This window comes from Notolepis coatsorum (genome assembly GCF_963971535.1).
Source record: "Notolepis coatsorum genome assembly, chromosome: 5".
Lineage (NCBI taxonomy): Eukaryota > Metazoa > Chordata > Actinopteri > Aulopiformes > Paralepididae > Notolepis > Notolepis coatsorum.
In genome coordinates, this window is record NC_140169.1 from 33141203 (window position 1) to 33152938 (window position 11736).

At 44.2% G+C, this 11736-nt stretch overlaps 1 protein-coding gene across 2 annotated transcripts in view; it reads left to right on the forward strand.

The window, feature by feature from the left end:
• sona (SON DNA and RNA binding protein a) overlaps nt 1–11000 on the forward strand; it is a 140748-nt gene extending 129748 nt beyond the window's left edge. For both annotated transcript variants that reach the window (XM_084314993.1, XM_084314994.1), the window contains exons 7-11: nt 3313–3483; nt 4331–4845; nt 5108–5643; nt 6080–6170; nt 8908–11000. In XM_084314993.1, coding sequence (XP_084171119.1) covers nt 3313–3483; nt 4331–4845; nt 5108–5643; nt 6080–6154 — 1297 coding nt within the window. In that variant the 3' untranslated portion in view covers nt 6155–6170; nt 8908–11000. The remainder of the gene's footprint in view (nt 1–3312; nt 3484–4330; nt 4846–5107; nt 5644–6079; nt 6171–8907) is intronic.
• Nucleotides 11001–11736: the final 736 nt, after the last annotated feature.

The following is an 11736-nucleotide window of genomic DNA, read 5'->3' on the forward strand; positions in this document are numbered from 1 at the left end:
TCATCTCGTCGCAGTGTACAGCCCTGCAATGTCTTATAACATTGATTCGATGCGTATTCGAGCCCTCATCGCAGTCACAAAAGGGGCTAACTGAGGGCATGCTGAATGTGATTTGACCAAAGCAGAGTATACACACAGACAGTGGCGCTGTTTGCAGATGGCGAGCATTTTGACTTGTTGCGTGGTGGCGATGTCTCGCAGATAATATAACTACAAGTATAATTATATAATATATATATTTTATTAAAAAAAAAATGTATATATATTTTTTTATATAAAACCAAAAACGATCGGTATCGGCCGATATGGCTCATAGACGATCTGTGATCGGTATCGGTGGCAAAAAAACGTGATCGGGGCATCCCTAGTGACAACATATACTCGATGTTCACAATATAGTAATTTACTACATCTCATGTAGAACATATATATAGATTTATTACATGGCGTTTTAACATTCGCCGAAATGCTTGATTGTGATTGGTCAATAGCGCTCGGTTGCCCCTAGCAGCGGTCCGTTATTACTCGAATAATGGCCGCTGTTCGCAGCTGGAGCAATCAAGCCCACTGACACACACTGCATCAGTGCAATCAGACACACCTGCTGGCTGCCGGCGATGACAGCGCGGAGCGACAGAACAGAACTGCGTCTGCATTTGATCTCGTCTTGTCGATGGTGTAAAATGAATTGGGTATATTGTTAGTAAGTTAGCCATGTAATAAGCGGGATAATGTATAGTTATACTCGGTCATTGTCACAAAATAATTGACCTTCATTACGTTTAGAACACCTCGGCGAGGCGCCTCTGTATTCTAAACTCTGTCGGTCAATTATTTTGCGACAATGACCTCGCTATACATTATCCCTTACATATCGCCCACCCCTACATACAAGTCATACATCTATGTATCGGGCCATGCATGAAATCTACTGTAAGTACAGTTACTTTTGTATAATGTCCATAGCTGATGCAATTTCTTTCTAGACGTTCACAGAAAGATAAAGAAACGATATACGTTGTATTTTATGGCAATAACGTTGAGGTTTGTTCAACCCGTGAGTAGGGATGGGTACCGAATTCGGTACTTTTGAGGTACCGAACCGAAACACGTCGGTACTACAGAGTATCGAATCAAGTGAGAAACCGATTTTTTTTTTATGTCAACGTTCACACGCACAATATATGCTTACCTAGGATTTGACTTGATTCAACAACAAAGCAGTCGGAGCAATGACAAGCCGAAAACTGTCGAAATTGTAGTTATTTGAAGTTTTGATTTTTTTTTTTAACTGAGGTAGGTAAATTAAATTTCTTGAGACTAAAGTACCGAAAAAAGGTACCGTTGGGTACCGGTTTCGATTCACAGGTACCGGTATCGGTTCAAATGTGAAAGGTACCCATCCCTACCCGTGAGATATAAACATGAAAATCACGTCAGAAAAATTATGTGAAAAATGGTTGGACTTCTGTTGTCGGCGGCTGGTGTGAGCTGGGAAGTGTAGTATTATGAAATTTCAACATCCATCGAAAGCCCTGGGTCTCCTCTTTCTTAGGACTACAACGATTTCATGAGTGCTTCTTCTCGCGTCTAAATCGTCCGTTTTCCGGTGCATTGCGCAGAGATTTTTATAAACTCATATTTAGCTAATAACACTTCAACTCAATTGGTAAACAAACATAGTTCTGAAAATATACACTTTGACTGCTGTTTTGATGGGGTTAGGGTCTTTTCTCTTGGCTACATTTGAAAGAGAAACGCAACATTACTCAGCCTCTTAAGCCCGAGCGGTCCGGTACGAGATTCATATCACGCCATAAATCCATCTACAGAATGTATGAATTAATGTTGCCTTTTTTATGTAGTCAAGAGTAAAGACCCTAACCCTGTCAAAACGGCAGCCAAAGTGTATATTTTCAGAATTTATGTTTTCATACTTTTTAATCCGCTTGAAAATAATTCCTTCCAATAACTTACCTATTACTGGTAAATACTAATGGGCCTACTGTTTGAACCTGTAAATGGCTCTTTACAGTTCTTTGGTAGTGGAGTTACTTTAGCTATTTTCCAAGACTGAGGAAAGACCCTCTCTTCAAAACATAAACTAAATATATGGGATAGTGGCTTAGCCACAAATTTTGCAGACATTTGTAGCAGTTTTCCATTCAGATTATCAACACTGCAAGGTTTATCTGGTTTAAGTGCTAGGAGGAGCTTTTAAATATCATTTGGACTTGTGCTCCTGAATTTAAATCTGCATTTCTTGTCATACATAATGTTTTTTAATTACAGTCTTGACAGTTTACCAAAATAACAATCTGTATAGTCAAAGTCACGCCTCCAAGAAGAGTTAACCATAAATAACTATCTGTATCGTTAAAGTCACACATAACAATCTGTATAGTCAGTCATGTTTCCAAGAGGAGTTGACCATAAATAACAATCTGTATCGTTAAAGTCACAAATAATCATCTGTATAGTCAAAGTCACAAATAACAATCTGTATAATCAAAGTCATGCTTCCAAGAGGAGTTAACCATAAATAATGATCTGAATAGTCAATGTCACGCCTAGCCCCTTCCGTGACTGCGATGTGCAAGCCAGGGGCTGGCTTTTTAATATGCAGTCACTCTCAGCTATGTAGCTACCAGGCTTGTTTGGACCACCAAGCACTGCTTCCGAGCTCGGGGTGGGTAAAAAATATATCAGATATGAATTTCAAAGGTACCCAGCGTACAATTAGGGTTTCACACAGCGACGCGCTGGGGTCTGAAAGCTCGGAGTTGCTAATAAACAGTTTAAATCATTGTTATAAAACCAGTGGTACTCACAGAACGAGCCGTGTATTTCCGCCGTTGGTGTCACAGCGCATGCGCACCAGGCTATTTGGCTGCCTGGTGCGCATGCGCTGTGACACCAACGGCGGAAATACACGGCTCGCTCTGAGTACCACTGGTTTTATAACAATGATTTAAACTGTTTATTAGCAACTCTGAGCTTTCAGACCCCAGCGTGTCACTGTGTGAAACCCTAATTGTACGCTGGGTACCTTTTTCTGAGAGTGACTGCATATTAAAAAGCCAGCCCCTGGCTTGCACATCGCAGTCACGGAAGGAGCTAAGTCACGCCTTCAGGAGGAGTTAACCATAAATAACAATCTATCATTAAAGCCACAAATAATAATCTGTATAGTCAAAGTCATGCCTCCAAGAGAGGAGTTAACCATTCATTTTCTTAAATATATATACCGGTATATATACAGAGTATTTGGATCAGTGACAAATGTTGACCCTCCTCGGTTGTCGCCCTCAGGTCTGGATCCCCTGAAGCTGGCAGTGGCCCTGATGGCTCCGAGGCCTCCGAGGGCTCTGATGAAGAGGGGCGTTCTTCTCCAGTAAAGTCCACGTCTAAACGGCCGTCGCGCTCCACTTCCTCTCCCAGACGATCCACCTCCAAGTCGGCATCTAGGAGGAAGCAGTCCAGGTGTGTGTGGGTGCTTTCACACCTCTCTTGTTTAGTCTGGTTGAATCAAACTCTGGAGTCCCTTTTTTGGCTACGTTCACACTGCAAGCCTTGGTGCTCAATTCTGATGTATTGCTCCGGTTGTTTTGTTTGGCTATTATATTTTAAAATGTGGCCAAGATCAGATTCCAGGGTAAACTGGTCACGCTCCTGAACTGACCCGCATGCGCAAAGGAACAATACCGAAGATGGGCGTAACCATGGAGGACACTGAAGTCACAGTTTATGGTTTAATTTATGAGTGGATGGAGGCCAGCTAATTCGTTAGCAGATGATAATGGGGAGGAGGTGAAAGAGACACAGACCGGTTATGATACGTCCCCTCAAGTTTTGTTTGTACAGAAGTATCACCTCAAATAAGGTAAACGCCTCACTGTCCCGCCACTGACCACCTCCATCACAGCTGTCTTCCATGTTTGTATTCAGAGTGACTCCCGCCAGTGCAGAATTGTGGTGAATGTCGCTCTAGAGTGACGTAAAAGTTGCATGAATTAAAACGTTAAAAAATAAATCAGACCTTTATCTGATGTAGGACCACATATGAAAGTGGCCCAAATCTGAATTAATTGAAAAGGTCAGATTCGATGTGATTTGTGCTGTTCACACTTTTAAGAAAAAAATCTGATCTGAAGATTCTGGCCACGTTCGCCTGCGGTGTGAACGTATCCTTATATTTTGTTCATTTGTGGCGGCGAGAACACCCTGATCCAACTTGGGTCTGCGACATGGAAGCACAGCGCTCTCTAACCATCCTGTGAAAGGGCCTCTGTTCAGTTTAATGATGGATGCTGAACCTCCTCTCCCACAGGTCCAAATCTCCAGTGAAGAAGCACAGGTCTAAGTCTCCCAGCGCGGCCCGCAGGCGTCGGGCCAGCCGATCTCGCTCCAACACGCGACGCAGACGCTCCTCCCGCTCCAAGTCGCGCAACCGGACCCACCGCTCCAAGTCCCGCTCCCTGGCCCGCAAGAGGCGCTCCCGGACACGCACGCCCCCAGCCCGGGCGAGGAAGAGGTCCAAGTCCGCCGACAGGAGCAAGCGATCCAAGAGCCGCTCCCTGGGGAGGCGGAAGGGGTCCCGGTCGGGGGACAGGGGCAAGCGGTCCCGGTCGCTGGAACGCAGACGGCGGTCCAGGTCCAGGTCTCGCGGCCGAGGGGGTGGAGGGGGGAGGCGGCCGGCTTTCCGGAACCGGTCGTTCGACCGCCGGGACCGGTGGAAGAGGGAGCCCAGCCATTCGCCGGTTCTCATCCTCCGTAGTAAGCGGCGATCTGGGTCTCGAACACGCAGGAGCACCAGCAAGACCCCACCACGACTCACTGACCTTGGTAGGAGGCACACACACAAGCACACACACATGCACACAGTACACACATAAACATGCACTACACACACACCTTGATAAAAGGACAATACATTTTGTTAGATTCTTTGTACATCTTTCTTCCTCCCTCCTCTCCTCTCTTCATCTCTTTTTTTCTCTTCTCTCCTACTCTCTCCCCCTCTATCCTCGTCCACTCTCCTTTCTCCTCCCTCTCTCTGTTCCTCCCCTCTCCCATCTCCTCTCCTCCCTCCTCCCCTCCCTCTCAGACAAGGACCAGCTGTTGGAGATAGCCAAGGCCAACGCTGCGGCCATGTGCGCCAAGGCCGGGGTTCCCATCCCAGAGAGCCTTCGCCCCAAAGCCATCCTCCAGCTGCCCCTGCCGACCCCATCCCCCACTCCCCTCTCCCTGCCCCTGCCTCTGCCCCTTCCCATGGGCATGGGAATGCCCAACATGCCCAACATGCCCAACATGTCCAACATGCCTAACATGGGCATGGGTATGGGCATGGGCATGGGAATGGGAATGGGGATGCCCCATATCCCGGGCATGCATATGATGCAGACGAACATCACCATGAGCGCGGCAATGGCGAGTATGACGGCGGCGACCATGACGGCCGCCCTAACCAACATGGGGGCGCTGACCGGCTTGCCCCCCCTGGCCCCCCTCCCCACCATCACCAACAAGCCCCCGCCCTGCCTGGCACCCCCGATCCCCACCCTCAACCTGGGCCACATAGCGGAGGTGAAGAGGAAGGTCACCCAGCAAGCCAATATACACACTATCAAAGAACTGACCGAGGTAAGACAGTGCTCAGCAGACTAATATACACACTATCAAAGAACTGACCGAGGTAAGACAGTGCTCAGCAGACTAATATACACACTATCAAAGAACTGACCGAGGTAAGACAGTGCTCAGCAGACTAATATACACACTATCAAAGAACTGACCGAGGTAAGACAGTGCTCAGCAGACTAATATACACACTATCAAAGAACTGACCGAGGTAAGACAGTGCTCAGCAGACTAATATACACACTATCAAAGAACTGACCGAGGTAAAACAGTGCTCAGCAGACTAATATACACACTATCAAAGAACTGACCGAGGTAAGACAGTGCTCACCAGATTGTTGTGTGTGTGTAAATATATTGCAAGGTATTTGCGAACAGCGATGCACACATACAAACCTGTAATTACCAAGTCCCTAATGTGTGTAATGTGTGTTTGTAGAAATGTAAGATGATTGCCAACAGCAAGGAGGAGATGGCCATCGCTAAACCCCACGTCTCAGACGACGAAAGTTAAAACCGACATCCTCACGGTAAAAACACCATCAGCCCATCCATCCATTCACCAACCCACATATCCATCCATCCACCAGCCCACCCATCCATCCACCCATCCATCCATCCACCCATCCATCCATCCACCAGCCGACCCATCCACCCATCCATCCATCCATCCATCCATGCATGCATCTGTTTGTCTCTTCATCCCTACATCCACATGTTTGTCTTATTAATGTAGAACCGTCACACCCTCACTTTAGGGGAGAAATGGCTCAATATTTGTAAATTTGCTGGATGGTATCCTTTTTTCATATTTATCTTTATTGTGATAAACACCTGTTTTGTTTAAATGAATGGTAAAAATTCAGCAACTCTTTGTTTAAATAATGCTCTTTATTCATACAAATAAAACAAACACGTTTCAGCACCATGCCTTCATCGGGGTGACTGAAAAGCAAATATACGTCTCACAAAAGGATGTCATTTTAAACAGTGGGTTTCCGTTTGATACGGTGTTGCACGTTCCTTTGCCCTGCAGTCCAGTAAATACTTTTTTGTTGAGCCTGCAATTAGTTTCTAATGGCATCATGAATCAAAACAAAATCATTATAGGTGCCGTGAATCATCTTGCCATCGTAAAAAAAAAAAAAAAAAAAACAGTGACAATTTCACTTTTCAGGAGCTTTCTAGCTTCAGAGGACCCTTTCTGTTTGTTCAATTATGAAAACATACTGTGCCATTTTTTTCTACTTCTGAGTTTAGAATTTCTTCATAGTGTACCATGTTAATAAAATACGCTGAAGACTTACGCTGAAATACGTTTATTTAAAAAATTTAAAAATTAAACCACCTCTCGCCCCTCAAACTCCCCTCTGGGTTGATATGAACACATAACAGTAGACATCAGGAAGAAGCCTGATGTTGCAGAGTCTTTGTGAATCTCCAGTGCCATCTAGTCAGTGCCATCTAGTGGTGTTTGGTGGTACTGTTGGAGTATTTCCCACTAAAGAAACCAGAGCAGAACCTTAATAGTTTCTACTAGGGCTGCAACTAATGACTAATTTGGTAGTCGACTAATCTGCCGATTATTTTTTCGATTAGTCGACTAATCGAAAACCAATGTAAACAACAATTTTTTTATTACCTATCTTTGTGAAAGTGGCTTCTCAGCTCTGGACCAGCTGAAGACAGAGCAGAGGAACAGATTGGACATTGAGCATGACCTCAGAGTTGCTTGTCTACCATCACCCCAGACTTTGAGACTCTTGTCAGGACCAAACAACAACATCATAACATGATGATCCCATAGCAAATTAAAATAATGACTCATGAAACATTTGAATTTGGATCTTTAAGCCACTTTAAATGAAAATGTATTTGAAGAACAATACAGCAATCACTCATAACAAGATAAATAAATTAAATAATACAAATTAAAGTGGAAGTGTACTTTAAATAACTTTTGTTTGCTGTTGTGTGAGAGGAGTCCGTGTGTGTGTGTATGTGTGTGTGTCTTACTCTGATCGCTGTGTGAGTGAGAGGAGTGTGTGTACTGTGTAATTTGTGTGTGTGTCTTACTCTGATCGCTGTGTGAGTGAGAGGTGTGTACTGTGTAATTTGTGTATGTGTGTGTGTCTTACTCTGATCGCTGTGTGTGAGTGAGAGGAGTGTGAATGTGTGTGTCTTACTCTGATCGCTGTGTGTGAGAGAGAGGAGTGTGAATGTGTGTGTGTCTTACTCTGATCGCTGTGTGTGAGTGAGAGGAGTGTGTATGTGTGTGTGTCTTACTCTGATCGCTGTGTGTGAGTGAGAGGAGTGTGTATGTGTGTGTCTTACTCTGATCGCTGTGTGTGAGTGAGAGGAGTGCGTGTGTAATGTATTGTGTGTCTAGTCTGATCATCATCTCCTGCAGGGGAACAATGTTTTCAATGTCCAAAATTTGCTATGGGATCATCATGTTATGATGTTGTCTGGAACCCTGAGAAGCCACTCTCACAAAGATAGGTAGTGCACAATTTTTTTTTTTTTTTTTTTATGACTAATCGACGCAACAATTTCTCGTCAACGATTTTTTTTATAATCGACATCGTCGATTATGTCGACTAATCGTTGCAGCCCTAGTTTCTACTGTAGATGGATGGGTCAGAACAAAGTCAGGACTGCCTGCCTGTCTGAATTCACACAGGAAACTGTAGATTCATGGTAGGGATGAATATTTGGGTGCAATGATAACCGATTGTCCTGGGATGTTAATTATACTCTGATAGACTATGAAGGTATACCGTCATGCATCCATGCGATTTTTACTATACCGTCGTCCACAATATATACATATATAGTCAATAAATATATACTGTGTACGTTTAAGTTAAGCTGTAAAAAAAAATAAGTAATGAAAATGGAGCATTTTATATGAAGCAGCACTGTGACAATTATATTACAGAATAAAGACTTAAAACAAATGTCATTTCACATTGTAATTTGTATAGGAAATACTGTCAAAACTAAGAAATACATTGTGATATGATACTTGGCCATATCACCTATAGTCCTAATATACCCATACCAGTGATATGATACTTTGGTAGTTAAAAAAAACGATGATAATAATACAGTAAAGTAGAAAAAGCCTGAAGTAAGGAGGGCAGATGTTTATTTCCTACAACTATTGATGAGAACAAGGCTAGATGATGCTCTCTCACTCACTATATTCCTCCTTTACACTCCATCTGTCTCTCTCTCCATCTCTCTTTCTTTCTCTTTTAACAGTAACTCCTCCCATAGGTCTGGGAGGACCGACCCTTCCCACAGTTCCCTGGGGCAGTTGGGCCACCTGACTCGAGTCACAATGAAGAAGTGTGCCCTGGTTGTCATGATTACAATACACCAGGAGCACCGGCGACTGCCACTGCCCCACTTAGCTGTGTGCGAGTGTGTGATAGAGAGAGAGAGTGTGAGTGAGTGAGTGAGCGAGCGAGAGAGCTTACTTGATACCACTGAGGAAACTGGTAACACGCGAGTGTGTGTACAGTAGAATTTGGCTGTTGAGCGAGCGTTAGTGTGTGTGTGCGTGTCCGCGTGTGGTGTACATACTAGTGACATTTAAAACGACAGACCCCTCAGTGTTGCTACTGGGTGAACGACTGAAGAGGATGCCAACTAGCGAGAGGTGTTTTTTTTTTTTGTAAAGATGTTTTTTTTTTATATATATATATATATATATATAAATATGTTTGACTTTTTCTCTACTCTGTCCTATGGATTGTGTTGTCATGGTGACTGCTTCCTCAGGCCTCTCCGAAGGACATTTCAAAAAGCAGGATAACCCACGTAACCCTGTGACCGCTGAGAGAGAGAAAAAAAAGAACTTGTTTCCCTAGTTGAATTTGGATATTGGTTATCATGCGTGTCTCGCGGCCACACCGACTATCATCCTGAACGAAGCTTGAAAAGTGAAGGCATCCAGTGGAGCTTTTGAGCACTAGTTAATGTACTTGGCACTAGTGGAAGGAAAGCGCCCTCCCCCCAGAAATGTTTGTCACGTGTTCTTTCAGGACGTGCCACGGGGATGATGGAGACCACAAACGGGGTGCACCGTAGGCGTATTATCGTGCCCTCGTGCTTCAAATCCAGGCTCCATACAGATTTCCTTCCAAATCCTAACCCTAACAAGCTTAAGTGCCTGTCAATCAAAACTTTCAAACTCGTTAGAACTTCGGCCCCCGAACTTAAAGTGAACACGGACATGATGTAGACGTCGAGTGAAAACCGACGTCACAAAGATTATAGAGATGGGAAATGTATTTGTCTTGTAGATTTTAGAACGATTGAAAACGGGTGTATTGTTAACCAAGTTAACAATAAAAGCTCTGGTGGATACCTTTTTATTATAACCTTATTATCAAGCTAACTTATCCTGCTTCTTGAAGGTGCCTCCCCCGGTACCCTTGGCTATATCTCCCCAAAATGCTGGTTTCACTAAAGGTAGAATCTGTAATCACGTCAAACGGCGACCTCTAGGCAAAGGAGCCCCGCTTGGTATTGCAGTTTTGTGCTTTGATCTGACGTGTGTGTTGGAGTTGAGTGTGGATAAGGGGAGAGGAGGGGTTGCTACCGCTGGCCTCACTTCAGGCTCTGCCAAGAGAAGTCTGGAGACATTCACACTATAACAAGTTACTGAATTCCAACCCACACAGCAGACCAAAAAGAAAACATTTTAATTGTGCAAAATACCAAGCAGGGCTCTTTCTGCCTTTTGGTCACTGTTTGGCGGCGTTACTGAATCTACCGTTTAAGAATAAATCTGGTTATTTCCAAGCTGCCCTGTACCTGTTGACCAGAACCAGACTTGTTCTGAACCACGGGTCTGTAGCCAGGAGGTTTCAGGCTCTGTACCACGCAGCCTGTTGACCAGAACCAGACTTGTTCTGAACCACGGGTCTGTAGCCAGGAGGTTTCAGGCCTCTGGTCCATCCTCGTGTTAAAAAAGGGTAGTAGTATGTTTTAATGAGCCCAGGAGGTGCAGGAGGATGAACTTTAATTTCTCCCTTTGCATCATAGATTAAAATACATGAAGAACCCCCCCCCCCCCCCCCCCCCGTTTTTAACGGTTTGACGGTTTGAAGGGACGAGTTGTTTATATTAAAAGGGCTGGGTTCAATTCCAACAATCTGAAATGTAAATAGGAACTAATTAATTTGCCTGTTGCTGGAGCGGCACTCCCAACGGGTTGGATTTGGCGACCTGTGTCTTTCTCATAGTTTAAGCTTTTGTTCATTATTTTTATTATTGTTTTTTTGTTTAGAAAAGAAAAGCAATATAAGCAATATCTGCTTCCTGATTGATCCAGGGGGGGGGGGGGGGGGGGGGGGCGTAATTTCTATTCACAACATAGCTGTCACTCAAACCATACTGCCCTGGGCGCGTTTCTCCCGGAAGCATCTTTTAACACATGCTGAGATGATTTCCGTTCCTTTTAGGCTCTGGTTGTTTTAATTTAATTTTTTATTCTCGTTATCTCGAGTTCCTTTATTAACCACCGTGGTGAACTGTCCGCTTCTCCGTGATTTATTATGTTGTCCCTTTTTTTAAACAACACTATCAGTTTCCATAGTTTCCAGAGAACACGTCGACGTTACTTTGTAGCTCCGAACCGATTCACTTCCTTCGATTCGCTGTTTAAAACTACGCCGCACAGACCTCACTCACTTCAAACTCTTCTCAGAAAAAACTAAACGAAAGGAAAAACTACAATTACAAATTGCATCGACCGTCGATCCCCATTAGCCTCAGCAGGTGATCGATTCCCTCTCTTTTGTCATTTTCTTATTGATCCAGAATTATGTCGTTTTGAGAACTCCTAACGGAAGCCCGACTTCGAGTCACCGGAGCAGAGACGGTCTCTGGGAGGAGGCCCTCGATGCTTTTGTTTTTTTTAAGGGAAAAGGGTGTTCTGGACTTGTATATATAACACTGCACTGGTTTCTAGGTTCTAGAACATTCCTGTTCACTCTCACCACCACCCCCTCCCCGTCGACCACAACTTGACGAAATGAATAGGAGTCGGTGTTGAGACGTTGGCAGGACTTTGAGACACAG